This window comes from Alligator mississippiensis, chromosome 4 (assembly GCF_030867095.1).
Source record: "Alligator mississippiensis isolate rAllMis1 chromosome 4, rAllMis1, whole genome shotgun sequence".
NCBI lineage: Eukaryota > Metazoa > Chordata > Crocodylia > Alligatoridae > Alligator > Alligator mississippiensis.
The window spans coordinates 136,724,938-136,747,337 of record NC_081827.1 but is presented as its reverse complement, the minus strand read 5'-3'; the positions used below and the strand labels follow the sequence as shown (position 1 = coordinate 136,747,337).

Below are 22,400 nucleotides of genomic sequence, written 5' to 3'. Positions count from 1 at the left end.
TCCATCACACTATGCTCTAGCTTGAGAGAATGTGGGTATATTGGTCAGCTTTAGATAGATCTGAACCTGCCCAGAGTTTCAGGAGGTTCAGATCTAGTTTTCTGACCTGCATCAATTTCTGCCTTAGAGTCAACAGTCCTGAGATCTTTGAATAAGAAGCTCAGCTCTGTTTGCTAGAGTTTTGTCTAGCAGGTATTCATTCCTTAACTCTTGTTGCTGCACTTTCAGCTGAACCTGCCACATATGGAAGGAGCAGAGTGCATGAAAGAGGTTCCTAACACTCCACATCTATCATTCCATCAAGCAGAGAGAGACATAGGAGAGGACTTCCAAATCCAACTTTTTCTGTCTTTACACCTTCCTCCTCTACTCAGTGTACTTGGCAGCCTCTGAGCTGACTCCTGGAAGTTGCAGGCATCTGTCCGTCACATTGGCTTATTGCTCTGTTTTGATATGTGGTAAAATATTCTGTACCTCGCTGCCAGCAAGACTAACCACATCACAGACAAGAAGGAATCTACATAAATATTCAAAGCATCTGGATGTTATGCCACCACAGCAATTAAATACACTTGCTTATTCTCACGCATTGCCTGGAGGGGCACAGGCAGCATCTTGGGTTGGAGAAGGACATGCAATGAAAATGAGCTTGTTTCTTCACAGTCCAGGTTGGGGATTCCAGTGTAAAACATGATTGTTAGCAGCAGTCTTGTACATTTGCCTAGGTTTTAGTCAATTGCTTTTCTTCCCTAGGGGGATTTTTATTCCCCAGGCTAGTTATTACTCTAGCACGTCTTCACCAGGATGAACTGAAAAGTGTAAGATTAATTTCCCTCTGATTTCTTCTCTTTTCATCTGCCCTCTACTCCTTGGTTTTAGGTGAGTCTTAAACCTTTGTTGGGAAAGCTAGAATATAACTCAAACACCTGGATATTGCATAAACTGAATGTATCCTGCTAGACACCAAGTCAGCAAATCACTGAAGCCCATGCCTAGCTTCAACTTTGTGCCTTGTTGAATTGGAGTCTGTTTCATCTCGCACTGTATGCTTGGTAATAACACAAGAGGATTCTCTGCTTGTATGACTTAACTGGCTCTTTAATAGGTAGGCTATTTACAGAAGTGTTGGCACAGCTGGCATTCCCACCAGGTGCTCACACGCTTACTCCCTGGTACCTACTCCAAACTCTTCCTTCCAGCAACCTGTGTACTCCCTTCAAGTTCCATGTGGGTCACTACCTGGTTATGCTTCACGAGTGGAATTCTTCCCAGAGAGCCATCACAAAGCCTGTGGCCCCACCTAGGTCACACATAAGTCCTATTCGGGGTTGTAAGGGCTGGCCTTTTGTACAAGAAGGCATTTCACTGTATGTGAGAACAGTGGCATAAAATACTGTCTTTTTATTAGCCTGCCAAAACAGGCCCCATCTCTTTGTTGCTTCTCTGTTGCCATGGAATGCCACTTTCACACTGGGTGTACCTGGAGCCAGTGACTTGCTGCACTCCAGTCTGTTGGTGACAAATATATAGATTTGTGTGCTCAGGTTCTCTTCCAGGAAGAAAGAGCAGAGTTTCTGAGTGTGCTTGAACTGAAAACCAATCCTGTATAGCAGCAGTTCCCAAGCTTTTTAGACAGTAACCCCAACTCAAGGAACACACCCCAAATGCCTGTTGGCTTGCAGTGACGTGACACCACACTACCAGTCTGAGCTCATCTTGAGCAGTGGAAAGTTTCCGAGGCCTGCTGTCCTGTTTGCCAAGAGACAGCTCTTACTGCTGAATTCCTAGTTCAGGAACTACTGCCCTATAAAGTACAATGGAGACTGTGAGGTGCTTGGAGAAATCATTCAGAAAATGGAGTGCAATGAATTCTCATCTCCAAAGTCTTTATCCTGATAGTCCCCTCTGAAGCTGGATTTGGGGCAGTCCTTTTAGTCTTGGATGGCACTCCCTTGAGTGCTTCAGAAGAAAACGCTTTATTTGGAGCATTAAAAGTGTCTGTAATAGAAGAAGCCTGTCTGGCTGTGTAATGGGCAATACAGGGCCACTGTAGTATCATATGTCTTCAGAGGTCCTTTGCCTTAGTCAACGATCATGCCCTTCTGGCATGGTCACAGGCTGTGAGAGAGGATAACCCCAGGGATGTAAGTGACAGTAATAGACTTGATTAAAGTGAATGGGGAAAATGGATGTTGCCTATCACACATGTTTGCAGAGTGTGACTCTCATCCATAATAAGGAGAAAAATAACATAGCAAAAATAATGATTAGGTCTCTCATCAAAAGCTGTAAAGGGCTTTGCAAAAATGATTGTTCAGACTGGAGCTCTTCTGTAGTTCATTAGACAGCTGCCCACATCCTTTGATATCACAAGACAGCTGTTGAGTTTAGTTATGAAATGCAAATTGGGTTCAGCCCTTGCAATCTAGGCAAGATTGTTCTGAGATGAGATGACTTGGAGTGGAACTGCAATGTGGGCCATTCGAATGGACTCATACAAGGAAAAAGATAGGTTGGGACCAGCAGGATAAGATAACAAGATGGACTGCACAAGAATTACATTCACAATGCCCTTGTGGTGATAGTAGAAAGGTTCCAGGGTCTACGAAAATGGCAGTCAGAGTTGTCTAGGTATCACTTGAGATCAGACCAAGGTTATACTGATGGGTTAAAGGAGTCAGACATAGGGAATAGCAATGATGGAAACTGTTTTCTCCATCTGTTTTTTTTTTTTTTTATCCTTGACCGTGTGTAGATGAAATGAGGGGCATGTGTGCATGACACTTTAAAGTGGGTTAAATGCTTTTGCACCACTTTAATGGTGTCGGTGTTTGGACACATCAGCGGTATGGTAATTCCAGCTGCTGTAGCAAATTCGGCAGCGTAACGTACCTTAAATGACTTGGAGTTTTAGTTTGCTGCCCTACAGCTGTGGGGTGAAGCACCAGGCTCTGTGCAGCTCAGGGGCTCTGCAGGAAGATTGTGCAGGCAGCCTGACAGCAGCCTGGGAAGGTAGGCTCTACCCAAAAAAAGCAGTGAGCCCGATCTTTTTTTTTTTTTTTTCCCCTAGAGCCTGCCTACCTGCCTGGACTGCGTGGGGGCCCGGTGCTTCCCTCTGCAGCTGTGGTGCCCCCCGGAACCACCTGAGCTGGGTGCCTGCAGGCGGGTGCCACCAGGGGGCAGGAGAAGGGCGCCACTGCTGGGGAGGGAAGCACCAACACACCCACCCCCGCTGCAGCCCAGGGACGGCTCTGCTCGCCGCTGGAGAGGCAGGTAAGTTTGGGTGTATGCACGACACAGAGGTTTAAAGGGTCCTAAATTGAAGCGGTGTTTTTAAAAACCCACTGCTTCAATTTAGGGCCCCCGTTTCATCTACACACGCCCCTCGTTTCTACACGGGGGACTCTGTTCAATCTTCAGCTGCTCTGTAGCAGTAGTGGCTGAAGAATACGCCCTTCAATTTATACTTAGTCAGCTGGCAACATCCTCTTTCAGCTAATAAAAAGTATTTTATTTTAACAGAAATTATTTTACAGTTCTTCATTCAAAACACAAAAATTAAACAAAAATTTAAAAAAAAATTGAAAAACTTACCATTCTTCCTAAATTTTGCCCAGAAAATACTCATTGGTTTTCTGGTCAGACTTATCTTCACTTATTATCAACTGATATTTATCTATAGGACTGTGGGAGCTGGGAGTCCCAGTCACATGACTCAGCTGCCCCCAGTGGCATCAGAAGTACATACTTCAACCTTGTGTTTCTTACCAAAGATGCCAGAGATTGATAGAGATTTTTTTTCCTGACCCCTTTGGTGAGCTGGAGCATAAGACTTGGGTCAGCACCAGTTTGATTCACCATTCTCTATCCCAAGTGTCACCTTTAAAATGACTGTCTGATTGCATCTGTCCTGGAATCAACACCACTTTAGCATTATCTTTAATCAGCTGAACCTCATACACAAAGCCATTTCATAACAAAAGGAAAGTAAATTTTATTAACTTCTTTCATCTCCCAACCCTTGAAACTTGTTCCATTGGTACTAATAAAAGCATTTTGTGTGTGTGCGTGTGTTTGCGAGAGAGAGTGCATACGTGTATGTGTGTGTGCATGTGTGGCTCAAGAGTAACAAAAATTTCAATTATTCATCAGCATAGTAGCTGACAAATAGTAGACCAATGTCCAGTTATTATTCACCTGCAGTTAATGAATGTCCTGTTTCCTTTTGTAGCTATCCTGCTCCCCTTGGTTTTTTTGAGGACATATTCATGGTGCAGATCAAAGGAGGACTCAGTGGTCTGTACTTGCCATGAAAAAGCTTGCAAGGTAATGCATTCAGCTCCAGAGCCTGAAGAGTCCCAGTGACACTATTCCATGTAGAAATGACAACTTGGTTTTGCATCTTTCCTTGAGATAACACTTTGCACTTTTGAAGTCCTTCCATCCATGAACAGGAACGCACCAGCAATCTTTCAACGCCCCTGGTAGGCATGTAGATATTGTCTCCCATTTTACAGTTGAAGAAAACGGTGGTCAGGAGGATAGAGCTTGAAAAAGAACCCTGATCTGCTAGCTCCCAATTCCAGTCTTCAGCCATGGTGTTTGCTCCTTTTCATTCCTCTCCAGGTGTGAGACATTCACCCAAAAAGGGCCTTGAAAGGAATGCCAGGATATATGGATGTTGTACGTGAATGCAGTGGTGGTGTTGGGAGGCTGGGTCCCACTGATTTGTAGGAAAACAGAAATGATTATTGCCAGTATAAAACCTGTTTTAAACAGGTGACATCACCCTGCCTGCCCAGTTTTATTTTAGCAAGAATGGAGGATTGAAGGGACCAGTGTTGTTTGAGTATCACTGCATGAAAAAGAAGTGGCTGTGCTAGTTCTAAGCAGTTTCAACAGGAACTTCAGGGATTTGTTTAATGCTCATTTTTCAGATTCCTGAAACATCAGTGTGTTTCTTATAAATGTCACGCTGCATGTCTGCGCATCGCTGTGCACTTACATGCCTCAGAGGGATTTGGAACGATGTAGAAACTGACTCTGGGAACAGCGGGGTTTAGAATTCAGAGGGACAAAGAATTTTACTCAGGGGAAACAAAATGGGCACTGTTCTACTCATTAAGCATGGTGCCATTTGGTGCATTTTCGTTCTTCACCACATAATTACTGTATAAATATTGACAGCAGCTACATTTGCAGTGAGAGAACATGATTCTGCCCCTGGATAGCAGCCCTTGAGTGTGCTCTTGCAACTGGGTTGGTCAGTCCCCAGTCTCCTGCTATGCTGCAGCCATGCCCTTTGCACTCCTTCCTCAATCCAGGTGTCTTTGCAAATATCATATTACAGCATCTCAGCTGGGTTGTCTGAGCATGTGGCTTACAATGGATTAGCAGGAGAACTCTCCTGCCTTTTTTTTTTGGTAGAGGCTCTAAGTTGAACAAGGAGAGTTGGCAGCAAAAGACTGGGCAATGAGAGACCTAAGCAGTTAAAAAACAAAGAAAATTAAAGATATCATAGTTGCATAAAGATAGAGGCTTAAAACTGTATATCAGAGGCTAAGTGATCTGATTTCCAAAAGCGCTGTGCTCCCGTTGATTTCTCTGGGAGCTGTTGGGTACTCCCAATATCAGGCCATTTATTTTAGTGCCTAATTCTGGATTTAGTAACTTAACTGTAGGAACCTGCTTTTGCACTATAATCATCTCTAATATGCTAGCAAATATGTGTACTGGTAAAAAGCATTTGGCAGTCACTTCCTGGTGAACCCAATGACAGGAGTTTGCACAGACCTATTGTCTGCTGCCAGTTCCCAGTTTTGAGGTATCAGTGTGCAAACTGATTCATTATAAAGCGCAATCAAAAAATAGTTCCTCTTGGTTTTGACTCCAAAGCCACAACTCAGCATCTGATTGTTAGAAAAGTTTCTTGCTATTTTTGTGAACCTGGGCTGAGGGTTTACCTGTATGTAGTGAAACCCTCAAAGACTCAACTTCCATTGGGCTGCAGGTGTTGCAGTGATACTCTCCATAGCTCTGCATTGCATTTGGTCACAGATCATGTACAATTCAGGCTGTGGCAGAACAACAATATAAAGCAACGTGAGGCAAAGTTGCATTGCTGCTGCACAGGCAATCTGTGATTCCCAAGTAACCAGGCAGCAGACTTCAGACTAGAGAGCTATGAATCCAATATCATGTGCCTGGAGCAGGTCCACTGAAATCAGTGGCAACATTCCTATTGGATTTAAAGTGGCTAGAGTGCTGGCTGAATACTTGGGGTTTGTGATACTGGAGTGCATCTATTCCTGCTCTGTTCATATCAAGGGTGGTGACAGGCTGACGTGGCTTAGCTTTTTTGGAACTGAGCAGAGGGTGGGTTCCTGACTGACTGTGGAAATCAGCTGCTGCTATTTATTCTCTGTTGGTTTTTCCACTGAGCTGTGTGGGTGGATTTGAGAAGAGACCACTACTGGAATCTCTGTGAGCTGAAACATGGTGAGGGGGAATCCTTTGCCTGTCAGACAGTGTGTTGGCAAGAGCTTTTAAGAGCTTCATGAGCTACCTAAAAGAAATAGGATAATGAAACTAAAATCTATATAATGTTTTTTTAACTCAGCACATCTGTCATAAACTATGTGCTCCACAAAACTGTGCCTAGATGGGGAAAAACTGAGTCAGGGAGGCAGAGGAGGTATGAAGTTTGGATGCTGGACTAGCTGGACTCCCAAGAGTTTGTTTTGCTCATTCATAGATATTTCATATGACCCTTTATATTTCTTTTCAACCAAACATTTTCAAAAGGACTTAGGTGCTTTTGCAAATGTTACTGCACACCAGGAAGACATACACACTGGCCCCTCTTCTAGGGACAGCCTCAAACCACAGTGGCCAAATCACGGCTCGTGAGAGACATGTGGCTCTCCAGAAATTGGCCAAAGCCCTGCACGCTTCTCCCCGAGGCAGCTCCAGGGGACAGCACAGCCCAACACCTCCTGCCGTTCCAGATTTCCCCACGGGGAGCACACCCCGAGCCTGCCCTCCTTCCTCCTCTTCCTCTGGGGCTGCCGGCTCAGGTGCCAGGCTGCCGGGCCAGGGGCTGCAGCTGCGCTGCTTACCCCGGGGTGCACTCCTCACAGGGAAAGCCAAAGTGGCTCAGTGGTGCACGGGGGGGTCACCTCCACTCTGGGTCATTCAGCACCCCTCCCCACCCCTGCTCTCCAGCTCTTGAACTTCGGTGGAGGATTGGATGTGGCTCCCAGGGTAACTCTGGTCACCCCTGGCCTAGAAGATACCACACATAGGCAAGTGCTGCATCACTTTGAGGCAGTGGCTATAAGATGGAGCGTCTACACCTTCCTTTTATGAATCTTATTGCTAAATTGGAATGGGAGTACAAGTGATTCAGGGGTTGGAAAAAATAGCGATGAGGGAAGAGACTTAAAAGCCACCACCTGTTTAGCTTACCATAAAAGAATATTGAAAGATGCCTTGATTATTATGTATAAAGTATCTTCACAAAGAAAAACATATTGGGTACTGAAGGACTTTTAATCTAGTAAGGAAATGCATAAAAAGAATTAGAATCTAGATATACTGTACTGCAATGGAGAATCAGGCACAAATTCATAGAAATGAGGGTGATTACTTATCGGAACAAACAGCCAAGCTAAGTGGTGAATTCCTTATTATTTCTTGATGTCGTTAACAACACATCTGGAAGCTATGCTGTAAGCAAATGCAAGATACTGGGCTCAGCACAGGAGTGAGTGGGTAAAATGTAATGTGTTGCAACATACATGCTATCACATTAGATGATTTTAGTCCCTTCTGGTCTAAAACTCTATGAATCAGTTAAATGACCCCTGCTGTAACTTCCCTGATTCTCTTGTACTGAGTCAGTTTCTTTGGCTCACCTTATACTTAGGCAATATGTATTCCCTGCTGTTCTGAAATTGAAGTAACAGAACCTGCTTTGTTAGAGCGATCTATCCTTCAGTTACCTCCTTTTACCATGATGAACGTTGAGAAGAGATCATTTGACAACTTTACCCACTTAGCAGAGCTTGGCTTCAAATCAATGCCCTCAGGCGAATGGTGTTTATCAGCCAGCACTAGATCAATTCTAATTCCTGAACTTTTATCCTGCTTCCTGTTAAAGCTGTTTGTCCAACACTTTGAGATGTTGGGAACCTTTACTCACAGATGTCTGCGGGAGGCAGAAAGATTGATGTGCCCCTGCAGGTTTTGCAACCGATCATATCAGTCATAATGACCTCTATTGTCTTACAACAGACCCTGTGTTTGATTTTGATTGTAGCTTTTGATCACTAGAACAGTATGGTAACAGTAAGTTGTCTGAGGAAGTATGCCTATTGATTAGGGGTGTGTGTATTCAATGGGTATTGAATCAGATTCTCAGCTGCTGCAACCTGGCAGGGTCAGCCTCGCTCTGACCCAAAAGGAGAGCTTAAGCAGAAGTTTAGATAAATGTGGTAATACCCCTAATTGACTGAAGACTGTTCCCCTGAAAAATGAAGAAAAACAAGGAAGTAATACAATAACCTGAAAAAATCCCAAACCATTGAGTGTAAACCAGCACTTGTGAGCAGCTCTTTAGGAAGAAACTTTAAGGGGCAGGGGGGTGGGGGGATATATGTAAAGAAAAATATTCAGCAACTAAGTAAACAGATTGCACTTTCCAGCTTTCGATGGCTTATTATAATCAATGGCGGAAAGTTATTTTAAAAATCTGCTGACAGCGTCCAGTAAATGAAGGGTGTTCCCGCAAGCAGTAAAATGTTATGGCAACCAGAAGAAAAAGACTGCTTCTTAATTGCATAGATGACTTAATGTCTGATACCCCCCAGCCTGGGTTAGTGGAAGAAACTGGTGCACGGCAGGGTTTCTGGTTCAGTCAGCAGCAGCACATGCATGGTTATGCATACATGGCATACAGAAGCTTCAGTGTGCATAGGACAGCGGGTCATGTGTATCCAGACCGCTCCTTTTTGCTGCAGGGGTGGGAGGCACTAGCGAAGAAAGACAAGGCAAGAAGACAAGAGAAGTGGCTGTTTTCCAGGTTTAGCCTCAGCAAAAACTGCAGCCAGAACCTGACCCAAGCTATAGAAAAGCTGGAATGTCTAGAACAAAATAAACTTCCCACAATATCACTAATTATACTCTGTCATGCAATAAAATGCTTTCAGTTGACCATTCACTTGCATGAGAATGGGCAAAGGTGGGTTTGTGGCACCTTTCTGTTCCTTCCCCTACCACTCATGGTCCTCTAGGCTGCTCTAAACCTTTCCTGGGTCCCTATGGTCTCATATCCCACAGATGGGGAATTGCTGGAACATACTGTCATCAGGCTTCTTTACCTCCTTCCTCATACCCTCCTCCATGCTGAGCCTACAGGTGATGGTGAGCGTACATGGGCTGCTCTTTCCTTTGACTTGAAATATGCTCACCATTTTTGGCTCTTCATCATTGTGCATTGTTGTCCTGTGTAGTACAGTTACAACACTGAGGTACAATAAGACCAATACAATAAAACAAAGTGTAGAGATATCACATAAATATCAATTAAATACCTCTGGTAGTCTGAGTACTTGAACCTTATACACAAGTTCACTTTATCAACTATAAGGGAGACCATTTTGGTTAGAATTTAATGACTTATGGTGTCCATCCCATCACGGTTTCCTTGAGAGTTCAGCCACTAGGTTACATGATCTGGTCAGACCTATTCAACTGAAAGCAAAAAAAGGCATCTGATGTTTTAATCCTACCATTAGTGTTAAGCATTTGTTTGTAGCATAACCATTGCCACCACTGTCCTCACACCCCCACCCCCTTGGCCATTTGACATAATGCAGCATGGTTTCCAGTTTGTATACCAGTACAGTTGTAATCTATTATTGGGACAGGATGCTGATCTCCAGGCTTGACATGAACAGGCACAACTGAAATGGGGAGATAAACTTGAAATGGCACATGATGATACATCACAGGCTTCAGGTACATTGGTAGATGCATGGCAATCCACCACTGCAAGAGCTGCAGGACAGGAAAGGCATATAATAGTAGATCCATGTGATGTGCTAGTCCTGCGGGACTGTACCTGTCCACACAAGCATAGACTTTGCATTGGAGAACAGTCATTTACTGAAAAAGACAGTAATACTGCTCTCATTCTGTGGCTTCTGTATACCTGGAAAAAAACATTTGTTTCCTTTCTGCTGTAATCACACATTAAGTGATTTTTTTTCTGCGTTGCAGAGAAGTGGTTTCAGTTTACAGCTCATATTGAAATTGCCTGAATCAATTTAAACCTCTAAGCAAAACACACTTCCTTGTAAGGTGACAGTTTGTATGTTGAGTCTCATTTTGAAGCAAGCCAAAAAAAAAAAAATCAGAAATACATGAAAAATTGTCCTAAACTCCCCTCTCAAGCTTCAGGTCACATTGGGCAGGGCGAAGAGAGACTTTGCACAGCTTTTTCTGGTCTTGTACTGGAAACAGTCTTGCCAAGCTCTCATTCTGCTACCTTTAGGCAGCAGTTAAGTAAAAGGACAAACAGATGTCACTGAGTATACATGGTTTGTTTTTTTGTGCTGAGGTGCTTAAAAGCATGTGCACAAAGTAAGATGCGGTGCTGTTATTCTGGGCTTTATATGGCCTTTAGTATGAGCCAGAAACACTGAAAAGTCTCCTTCCTATTCCAAATACTTAATCATAATCCTCAAATTGCTGCTTGTGCCATTGTTCCAACTGCCTTCCAACAACAGACTAAAGGTTGTGTTAATGTGAAGATTAAATTTGTTCTGCTGGCTTAAACCGAGGAAATCAGTGACTAGGCAGAAACATGAAGCAAGGTGGAGGATTCCCCTTGTGTGCAATTCCCAGCTTCCAAGGTTGGTTTGCTTTGTGTGTGTTCATTATTTTAGAAATTTGTCATATGCCATTTTTAGAAATAACAGATGAATGGTGTAGGTAGATATTTAGCAGGCTGATTATAACAGTGTTATCATGGGTCATATTTGGGACCTGAACTACTTTATAATCCATATCTGCTTTGACCTTTAATTGTCACCACATAAAGTAGCAGGCACATCCTCTGCTGCCTAGGAACCAGACTGGGCTGACCAAATGCACCTGCTGTGACACCAACACAGCACCTAGCTACAGCAGTGTTGTACGAACACCAATGAATTTACCCTCTAGAGACCTGTCAGTCCTAACTCCATTTAGCAGATGAGGAAACAGACACACTGGAAAGTGAAGTAGCTTTCTCTAAGGTCACACAGGAAGTTTGTGGCTAAACTACAAACAGAATCCACATCTCCTTGGTCCTCATTCAGAAGGAGAGCTGCAGAATGAGACATACTGCTCTCCAACCTTTAACTTTACCTTCATGGTTCCCAGTGGTTTACCTATCTGGTAAAAGGGCAGAAGTACATGGGTCTTGACACACTTGGTATTGTTTTTCATGGACTTGAAGGATCTCCAGGAGCTGTCAAACAGATGTTTTGTTTTCTGTAGGAGAATCAAAATATTAGATAGAAAAAGACACTTCAATTAAAGTTCCTCCCATTGCTTCATTGTGTTTCTTTAACATGTCTCCAAACAGCTTGTATTGCAGAGTCAGAGTGTCAGCCATGTGCTGTGATCCACAAAGAAGCAAAGGTGGGATTGGTGATTTAGGAAGGCAAAAAAAGAACATTCCAAGGGATTGGTTTAACATTTCAAAATAAGGGAAGCCTCGGAGAACCACATTTTGCCCACATTGGTTTGGCTATGGCAAGGCTGCTGGCTTATTTTCATGACTGAAAAAGCCCTTTACATATAAACTTGGAGGAAAAGCAACTGTAACATTTAGGTATCCCGTCACCTTAAATTTGCATCTCACAATGACTCACCAACAGACACTTGGCATTCCCTTTTTTTATATTAAAAACTTTTTTATTGAGATGATGTAATTACAGGCATTTTAAAAATTATTTGCAACTCACTGGCCCTGAGAATAGGCTTTTTTGTTTGTTTTGTTACATTCATTCAATTCAGTCCCTTTACCCCACACCTTAAAAAAGCCATCATTAATAAAAACAGACTAGAATTTATCTTTAAAAAAAAATCCAAAAAAATGCATTCTGGATTTGCCCTTCGTTGCAGTCATATACTAAAAAGAAATCATGAAGAATGCACGCTCAGCATTTATGTGAGATTAGGGGAACTTGCTATTACTTAGTGTTTATGCAGGTGGCCCCAATAGTGTTCTTCTGAAACGACAGTCCTCAAAAGGTTTGAGACTTTAATCAGGAGACGGTTGCCTTATCAGCCACGGAACGGCCATCTGTCCTGCCACAGTAGCCCAGATCCCTTTCCATATGCACACAGTGGCTTATTCAGATTGGATTGTTGATGGTTGGGAGAGCCCCATCTGAATGCCAAATTTGAATGCCCCCTTAGCAGCAGCAAAAGTGACTGTTCCTCAGAATCTTTCACTCTATTCTGATTCCCCTTGGAGGAAACAGACAGTTTGGCTGTTTGACAGCTGGCAAATTCTGCATTATGAATTGAAGGCTGAGGAGGTGGAAAAGGCAAAGTTATTCTTGACAGGCATACCTCCCTTTCCCAAAAGGTTGGTCATTTTGGTGTCCTGTCCACACACCGTGTGTCAGATGTGAGAGGAAAAGGAATCTCTCTTACAGCTGTCAGAGAAGTATGTTAAACAAAGCTTGTAAGGTTGCCTCCCAAATCCCAAAGGCAACTGAACTTGAGCAAGGCCCACAAGATACTACTGCAAGTCCTTGTGATCTGACCAGTTGCTTCATCACGCACTGCATTTCTTGTTACTATGCCCCCTCCCTGAGCCACTGTGATTTGACTGCAACTTGATGACAGTACTGGTACTTAGCTGAAAAATTCACCATATTAAGGACCTACTTTGAGTCCAGAGACTATTTAAGTTTTTTGTTATTGTTGCATCTGTATAGGGGCATAGAAAGCTATTGTTCATTAAAGACACAGAAGGTATCTCAAGATGCCTGTAGCTCTGTGCTGGAAAGTAATTCCCAATGTTCCACAAAAACAAAAAGGAAACATGTAATCCTTGATTATTTGGCAATTTTGGCCTGGAGTCTTCTCTTAACTTTTTTCAGCTAAAAAAATTTCCAAATTCTCCATGATATTTCATACTCTGGAACTGTGTGGCAATTCAGATTCCCTTTTCTTTTGCCTTTCACTCACTCTGTAATGACACTTCACTCTTTTTGCCAATACAAAAAGCAAGGAATTGAGGACAAATTGGAGAACTGTCAAATGTCTTAGGTTTACAGCAATCAGATACAGGCAAGGTTCAAAATCTATGGTTTAGCAAAGACTTTAGATACTCAAGTTCCTTTCCTTGTTGCCCCACTGTGTCATAACAATAGCAGGAGCAGAAAAAATTAAAAACTATTCACGTATTGGTCATGGCCAGTGCACTAGAGAATCTGCACAGCTCCCGGCATAACCTTTTCCTTTCTGACACCTTAAAATTGAAAGAAATACAGGAAAACAGTAAAGATCTCTATTTAGCCATAATGATTTTTAATGTTTTTACTTCCTCTTATTTGCATTCTCTCCATAAATTTTGTCTTGGGCTTTCTTGGTCAGAGGTCATCAGATCTCTGCGCTATGGCTATAGCCAGACTGGCCGTCCAATCTAAATATATGCCCCTGAGAAAGGGCTGCCATGTGTACCCCTTAAGCAGGTTGATGGGAAGATAGGTCACCAAAACTAAAACCAACAAAATCTCCTCCCCTCCCCACCCCCCAGCTGCCCCGCCTCCCTTCAGAGTTGGATTTGTCACCACAAAGTGAAAATCACTCAGTACCTCCCATTTTCACTTTTTTTTCTGGTGCCCCAAAAGGTTTGCAGATATACAGCAGGGATGGGAAACAGATGAGCATCTCTTCTGCAGACAGATGCTCCTGCTGTTCTTTGATGATGCAACATTTGGAAAAACAACAAAACAATATATAGTTATTTGGTAAGCACATCATCTAAGAGTATGGAAGGCTGTTTCATTAGGTGGTTGGAAAAAGCTGAGGGATAGTTGTATTGCCTGTCTGGCTTCATCTGAAGCCAAATGTGAAGGGGCTGTCCTCATTCCATAATATTTGGCTGTGTCCTTAATGAACCCCGTTTGCCCTACAGTAAGTGACTCAATGCACCTTACAGTGAAATTGGACTTAGTTTATTTAAGAATACAGGGTACCACTGGTAACCAAATGGGAGGTTTTCTGGAGAAATTAACATTCCTGTTAAGTATTTGGCATAGACTAAGTGTTGTATGGGTTTAATAAATGATACCCCACCTTCCTCTGACCATTTTAGGCTTTTTGGTTAGATGGAAGAAATCAAGGTAGTTATTAAATCCATTTCTAACTTGTATGAACACATAGAAGAGGTTGTGCTAATGAAGACAGAAAGGTTTTCTTTCCTTTGAACATCACAAGATACCTACAGAAAAACTCCAATCTCCATGTTGAAAAATCACGTGCATTTTTTCCCAAACCAAATACACATTTGACTGCTTGAATTTCCTTCACTTTAAAGGGGACACCATGTCTTCTGAAACCTTCAAGTGTCACGTCGATGTGTAACACTGCAAAGGCAAATAGTTTCTCCCATCTCAGACATAAAAGCCCCCACAGATGGAAGGATCAATGCTTCTACGAAACTTCTTGCCTGCAGCCTAGGCAAAGCTGACCGCTCCATCCAGAGCACACCTTACCCTAAATCAGGGGTTAGCAACCCCCAGCACATGTGCCAAAGCATAGCACATGAGGCCATTTTACTTACCACTCCACAGCCAGCCTGGACTCTGGGCAGCTGCTGCCAGCCATGGAGCCCAGGCTGCTTGCAGCCGGTGGTGGGGAGACTACAAGCACTGCTGCGAGCAGCCTGGACTCCATGGCAGGCAGCAGCTGCCCAAAGCCTGGACCGGATGTAGCAGGCATGCTGGAGTCTGCAGATGCACCAGGCTCCACAGCTCCAGTAAAGCTCTGTAGTGGCAGTGGCTGCACGTTCGCTTTGCAGTGCACAGTCAGAAATGGGCCAGGGGAAATGCAACTTCAGCCTTTTGCCTGCCATGCACCCCGAGATGCCCATTCAGCCACCATCAGACTCCGATGCAGCCGTTTACAGCTTCCCAGCTGCCTGGTGCTGCTGCCCAGATCCCGGGCCAGCTGTGGCAAACAGCTATACCAGGATCCAGCCAGGCTCCAGAGCCCCAGTTAGCCTCTGTGGCAGCAGCAGCTACACAAGTGCTTTGGGGCAGAAGAGCCAGGGTTGTGCTGCCCCAGGCCCCTTCCCAGCTGTGCGTCTCGTAGTACACATGCAACCACCACCATGGAGCCCTGTTGCGGCTCCAGAGCCCGGCACAGCTGTCTACAGTCTCCTGGCTACTGGCCACAGCTGGCCTGGACTCTGGGCAGCAGCAGGTGGCAGGCAGGCTGCAAACAGGTGCACTTGGGTCCGAAGCCCCACCACCAGCTCCCTGGCAGTGGTGGGTGTACGCATGCCTCAAGGTGCACAGTGGGGAAGGGGCTGGGGCAGCGCACCCTGGTCCCTTCACTGATGTGCGCCTGGAGGCACGTGTGCACCCACCACCAGCAACAAGGATCAGGCCCTTGGCAGCTCCCCTCCTTCTGCCTCTGCCACACCAAGTCAAGGCATGGGTTGAGGTGTTTTTGGCACTCTGGCCAAAAACATTGTAAACCCCTGCCCTAAATGCTGAAAGTCAAACTGGAGCTAAAAAAATGAATATTTAAAATTAAAAGGCAAGAATGCAGCAAGATTGTTTATAAGAAGAAAACTGTGTTAAAAAGAGGTAAGCTGAAAAGTGATCACTTCCTGGCAGAGCTGTCATTAGAAGGGGCTGGGTAGGAAATTGGACGCATGGAAAAAAAACAAAAAAACAAACCCCTCCCCCCCCCAATTTATAAGATACCAGTGTAGCTATACGGTCTGTATTGTTTTCACTTTTCTCTCCAGCCGCGCAGGACAATTCTGGGGAGGTTTCTGAGTATTACAAGCAACTATGTGGGTCCCTTCTCTCTCCTACTAAGATGGAAAGAACAACCCTTCGCCATAAACCCCCAAACTGCTAGCTGGTGTGTAAAACAAACCTCCCTTTTGTCATAATGAGTACTTCAAATCTGGCTTTTTGAAAGAAGACTGAATAAAGATTCCACATTATTTGTGTCATTTCAATTCTGCTGTTTTGCAAGAGGGAAGGAGAGCAAAAGCCAGCATCAGTCTATTGCATTTTGTCAGGCCTTGGTCTTATTTCTTCTTCTTTCCTGGAGCACTTAGGTGATTAGATTTGGTCCATGGGCTAAGCTAGCAGTGAAAAGCTACTTGCAGGACTCAAGACACCAGCCCATAGTATGCTGGTAAAATGTCTCAGATTGACAGTGAAAGATGACTCCCCTTCATTTAACAGATATGTATTCCAAATTCTCTTGGTAGCTCAAGACCTTGCCCAGTGGCAGCATGAGCAAATGTGATCCCAACACACGGAACCATCAGGCGATCTCTTTCATGACACTGCCACCAATGTTTTTAGGCCATGTTATGGTCATGAGACTTGCAGAGAAAAGAACAATAGCGTACTATTTCCATAGGAAAGCCTTCTGAAGAAGCAAAATCTCACAACTTGTCCTATATGAGTTAAGAAAAGTTAAACTGGGTTTATTGGGGGGAAAAAAACCAACAAGAAACCCCCCCAAAAAACTGAAACAAACAAGCCAAGGAAAGAAAAATTAAAGACAACTCAGGGGAGACTCCATAGGGATGATGAAGTAGTGCATGAGTCCAGGCTCTCTCTCTTCCACCTTGCTGCCAGCACCACTTTTACCAGTTTGTTTGTTTTATTAAGGTGCCTTGGGTCCTGCATGATCTTCAAGTTAAGTGCCGACCCCATGTTCTGCTCCTGTATTGTTTCTTCCCCTCACAAACTACCCTAGCTGTTGAGGCAGATGTTTCTCCCACAAACCCGGTGAGGCAGTGCACTTGTCTCTTCAACACTCATCTTCTTGGTACATTTGTTCATCCAGTTCCTGGGACTCAAGGTGCTCAAGGCGGTCTGTTCGGCCACTCATAATCTCATCTGGGGTCTTCATGAACCTTCAGAACAGAAAGTGATACATGAGTTATGTAATGACCCTGGCTCCCCAGACTTGTCTCTCACCAAGTCTCTGAACTTTCAGGGCTCCTTGGTTTGCCCCACTACTGCAATACCTTCTGCACATTTCTATTCCCTGCAACTTGCTAAGTGACTCTCTGCTCTTTCCCATTTGTACTTTCTACCACCTATGGTCCTTCCCCACATCTCCAAGTATTGACAGCCTGTCCCAAAATACAATCAGAGCAGTATCTGTTTACATAAGTATCCACACATGAAAAAGAGAGCAAACATTTATAGAGACTAAAGTGCTCCTTTGTGGAGCCAGATAGCTGAAATGCCAGGGCCCTCCATTTCAAACATAGCAACATGTCATCACCTAAAACATAGGCTCACACAAAGCATATGTAGGTGGGGGGGTTTCTGCTGGCTATTGCTTTGTGAAGGATTCTAAGTCTGCAAGAGAGAGAAGAAAACATCAGGAAAGCAGACACAGAAAAACCCAAGGACCCAAGCAGAATAAGCTCTAATAGGTGATCCTGAGAGAACCTGAGTGAGCATTTTTGAGTTCAGGATCGACTGGAAAATGGTTTAGAACTGTGATCAAAGACCGTCCTGGGATCTTAAATTCTTTGTAAACACGGGGACTTCATTAGAGAAACACCTGACTCTAGTATCAATTTTTTTTAACTGGAAAAATCTGCAAGACCTCAAAATTTTGGCTAACCACTCAGGTTTGAAAGGATAATACTATTAACTACAAGTCTTTGCTAGATATGAGCCCTTTCTCTCTCAGGACATCCTCTTCTAATACCATAACCAAGAGTGACATCCTTATTCTGGGTCAATGAGAACAGCATAGCTCATTGCCAAGGAAATGATTACATCGCTGCCAATTTAGTAGGACCAGATGTGTAAATGCACTACCTGGTTTTTCCGTGCCTCTTGTGCTTCCTCTTCTCCTGCCTGGGGGAGCCCTGCCCTTATGAGAAGCTTCTGAGCAGAGGCATGTCTAACGGGACTCTCAGGGAAGGGAGTGGCAGGTCCCACCTCTCAATATTACTGCTGATGGCTCTCTCTCTGTACATGGGAAGATGTGTCCATGTGACAGAAGGTAGAGGAGAAGTCAAATGTGCAAAGTGGTGCCTTCCAACTCCAATTCTGCTCTGCTCTGTATTTGAAGGCCAAAACTGGCAGCTGTGGCCTCAGTCTTTGTCTTCCCTTATTGGATTACAGCAGTGCATCAGAGTGAAAGTTGTCTCTGAGCTTGACTTGCCGTCAGGTTTTCAGTCGCATAAACCAGTGATTAGGGCAGGGAATCTTGACAGCTCCAGCCTCTTACCCCACCCTTCTCCTACGCCAATGGGTGCATTGGGGGCTGGGCAAATGCAGGAAGTGGGAAAGGACACATGGTAATCTTTTAATCCCTGCCTCTGCTCATTTCCATATATCTTTTGGGTTTATGCCACCACCTTTGTACACAAACAGGGTTTTAAAGCTCTGATTTTGCCTTCTGTCCTGGATTCATGAGAAGAGAAGGTAGGTCACAGGAAGAAGGAAATGCTACTTGAAACATGCATCACTTTCATGTTAGAAAAACTAGGATGAAGTATGTGGGATGTTTAGCTATCCCTAATGCATTAGAATATTTTCCACCTTATCAAAGTCCCTCAAAAGAGGGGAAAACAGCGGGTTGTAATTAGTAAATCAGAAGGACTAGTTTTATTTTAGTCTGAATGTACAGCCAGGATCTTCACCTAGTGAAAACAAAGCTGATGAGTGGAATCATTGTCAAAACCCGTGACCCTCCAAACATCCCCACTGAAGTTAATAGGAAAGATCTGACAGCACCTCCTCCCATGAGATTATAACATGCAGGCCTTTTATGATGGAGCCTGAAAAAAATCTTAAGTCTGTCAGCAAATGCAAGGCGAAGCCTGGGGCTCTTCTGAGCATTTGCCATCCCTTCTAATTTTGAAAATCACACACACATAAGCACCAGAAATAAAGCAGTGTTTTGTCACCCTTGTGTGACTCCTGCTTTATGTTAAAGCAGTTGTTCTCACTTGGGTATTTAGAGACCCTTTAAGGGGTGCCACAGTGTGACTGCGAAAGGCTCTGCCTGCATTAGGGTTCCCTGCTAAACCTAAAGCAGACAGGAACCCCCAATCCTGCTACAGCCCTTCCCAGTCCAACCCCACATGGCGTCTCCCTCCAACAGAGGCATGCAGGGCAGACAGACCCTTCCTGTGGACCTCTGTTTCCAGGAAAAGTGCTTGGGGGGAGAGGGGCATGGGCTGGCCTGGGAGGTTGTGCCCTACAGAATCCATGTACCTTTCTGTTGGTTTACCCTATCCCTGCACTAAGCAGCACTGATAGACTAGGCAAAGTAGCTTCCTGGAGCTTGCCCGGACCTGCAGCGCCCAAACATGCCTGCTTCAGTGGGGGAAATGGGGTGCACCAGTTCCAAAGGGCAGTGGTCAGGCTCCCCTGTAGCTGTTCCCTAGCCTCACTGGCTTTTGGGAGCCAGACGTGCAGGAAAGCAGGCAGCTGGAGGAGAAGAGTGTCCTTGCAGGGGAAGCTGGAGTCCACTGGCAATCTGGAGAGCTTTCTTTCTAGTGGGATTGGGCAATGGTTTAATACCAAATGGTGCTACCCTGGCCAGCACCAAGCAGGATCTACAGAATAGCTGCAGACCCTGCTGAAAGGCAGCATCCCCTTTTGTTAATTCAAGCCCATGAAGGGACTGAGGGGTCCTGAGGGACAGGAGCACCTAAAGCAGAGGGCAGCTCCAGAAAACCTCCTGCCGCATCCACACCCCTATCTGCTGAACCTCTTTTCTAATACCAGAAATGCAGTTAAAGACTGGTGCTGGTATGAGCTGGGGGGAGGGAAGTGGGGGAAGGAGAGATTGAGAGAGCACACATAGGTCAGGGAGGCAAGGGAGTCTGCCCCTTGTCTCCAGTGATTTAGGCCAACCATCCCTACTTGCACATAGGGGCTTGGATCTCCAGGGAGCAGAAGCTCAGCACTTTTGGAAAATCAGGTATTTTTAAAATGTCTCAGCTCAACCCTGCAAAAAGCGGAGCTCCTAGAACAGTGATTTTCAACCAAAGGACTCTTGGGCTTCATGAATCAAGGCAAAGGTTGGGGGCAGAAAAGGCTTATTTTCCCTTGTGCTCAGAAAAGGAGGGACTCCGTCTGCCTGTATCCACAGAGGGTGCCATTAAATTCAGAAAAGCTATGGAGAGATGCCTTGAGTCTAAAAAGGCTGAGAAGCACTGTGCTAGAGTAACTCTGTTTGTGTGAGCAGAGGCAGAAGGGTTTAACAACAGTGGTGACTCAGGCCATACCTTTGAAATGAAAACTTACTAAATCTGTAGGTCAGCTCCTGCCCTGACTTTCATGCCATGCCTGGCCTACTGACTTTAATGATATTTTGTAGGGGTTAGGTCAAAGCAGAGAATGATCTTGTGTCTCCTCTACCTTCTGTCCAGTTCCCTTCTAAATACATGTGAAAGAGGATGCAGTTAAACATATCACTACACTTACTGTATTATTTCAGATGTATTTTTAAAGTTATGTCAAGGGCACCTACAGCATCTGCATCAGACTTCCTTTAGAGCATTTAAAATATAAATATAAAAATAATAAATGGTGATGAATTAAATGGTGTCAGACATTAGCAATGACCTCTCTTGTTGCAGAAAAACACTCATCCACTCTGATATATAGATCTCTCTCCGTCTCCATCTTACTAAAAGCTCTGCATGGAGATTTTCAGAAGACAGTTGCCATCCTGTTATTTATAATGTCACATTTCTATTATTTTTTACTGGTGAGAAACAGCCCAGAAAGGACCATTAATGGGTTGATTTAATATAGCTGGTCATCTTTTTCACTATAGATAGCAACAGAACTGGAGGGAGAAACCTTTTTTTAATTGAAAGTGTTGCCAAAAGCTTGTTTTTCCCTCAAATTTCCAAAAAATCTGAAATAATAAATATTATTTTCTGCTATTTTTACCCTCTTATACCCCTTTTTCTTTCTTTCTTTCATAGAAAAGATTGCCTTAAATAAAACATTTCAATTAAAATATCATTTTTATTAAAAATGTTTTCAGTGTATGCTTTGAATGGTTCTTATTATTATCATGCAAAAAAAAAAAAAATCAAACACAAAATGCTGTCTTCATGTTAATACCCTTCCTGTTGCTGTTAGCTGATCTGAAACCTACTGAAGTCAAAGGAAAAAACCTCCAATGAGTTCAGTGTTGTTTGGATCAGACACTGGGTTGTATTCAGGTTGTCCAAATCCAGTAAGGATTAGGCCTGAACAGATACAGAGCTCTGCTTCAGTACTGACATGTTACACACACATAAGTGCTATGTCTATGTCTGCTTGGCATTCTTTAGAGCAGACACTGGCACTGCATACCTCTCATTCAATAGTACTTGTTTTAACCCATGACAGCTCTGGAAATGCCCAAACTCAGTTAAGCAATCATAATGCTGAGTTGAACACCAGTACAATAAGCTCATGAGGCTTTGGTTTAGATTAAGACTTGCTCTCTGGCTCTGACCTTGACACCAAGTGGGAGGTGCCCAGATGAGGTTGTAAAGCCAGATCAAATGCTTACTGGAGTCAAGAGAAAGGCTCCCACTGAACCCAGTGGGTACTGGATCGGGTCTTTAATCTGGTAAATTGGTACAGTCCCCTGGCAGGCTAGCAAGAAGTGGTTTCAAAGGCCACGGTCCACAGTATTACACTACTGACAGTGCAGCATCATCATGCCCTTCTCAAAGAGAAATCACCTAAAGAAGGGGCAGAGAAAAGAGGAAAGAGAGAGAATTACCTGAACAAAAGTCTTTGTCCTGGCTCCTTCCGGATAATATTTAGTTTGTAGTAGTGGCGTAGGGCTCTGGACATTTTCTCATAGGTCATATTTGTTCTGTTCTGTTTGTCCCAAAATAAAAAGGAGAGCAACAAAAGGTAATTAAATTCTTCATTTCTTTAGCTCTTCTTGGAGCTTTATATCACAGCTAGCTGAGGAAACTACCCTAGCTCATGAAGCAATTGGCAGATCCATCCTTCCCCTCCAGCCTTCATGACAAACTTTTCTGGTTTAGTCTTTCTATGGAGCAATCTGAATGCAGGTTACTTCAAAAACACTGAGGGTAAGATTTTAAAGGTCATGCTGGACCATACACAAGAAAAGGCTCT

General features: G+C 44.0%; 1 protein-coding gene across 6 annotated transcripts in view; it reads right to left on the bottom strand.

Moving 5' to 3' along the window:
* Positions 1 to 11,937: 11,937 nt before the first annotated feature.
* ETV6 (ETS variant transcription factor 6) overlaps positions 11,938 to 22,400 on the bottom strand; it is a 175,092-nt gene continuing 164,629 nt past the window's right edge. For all 6 annotated transcript variants that reach the window (XM_019482254.2, XM_019482256.2, XM_019482257.2 and 3 more), the window contains 2 exons: positions 22,033 to 22,133; positions 11,938 to 17,179 (listed from right to left, as the gene is read on the bottom strand). In XM_019482254.2, coding sequence (XP_019337799.1) covers positions 17,074 to 17,179; positions 22,033 to 22,133 — 207 coding nt within the window. In that variant the 3' untranslated portion in view covers positions 11,938 to 17,073. The remainder of the gene's footprint in view (positions 17,180 to 22,032; positions 22,134 to 22,400) is intronic.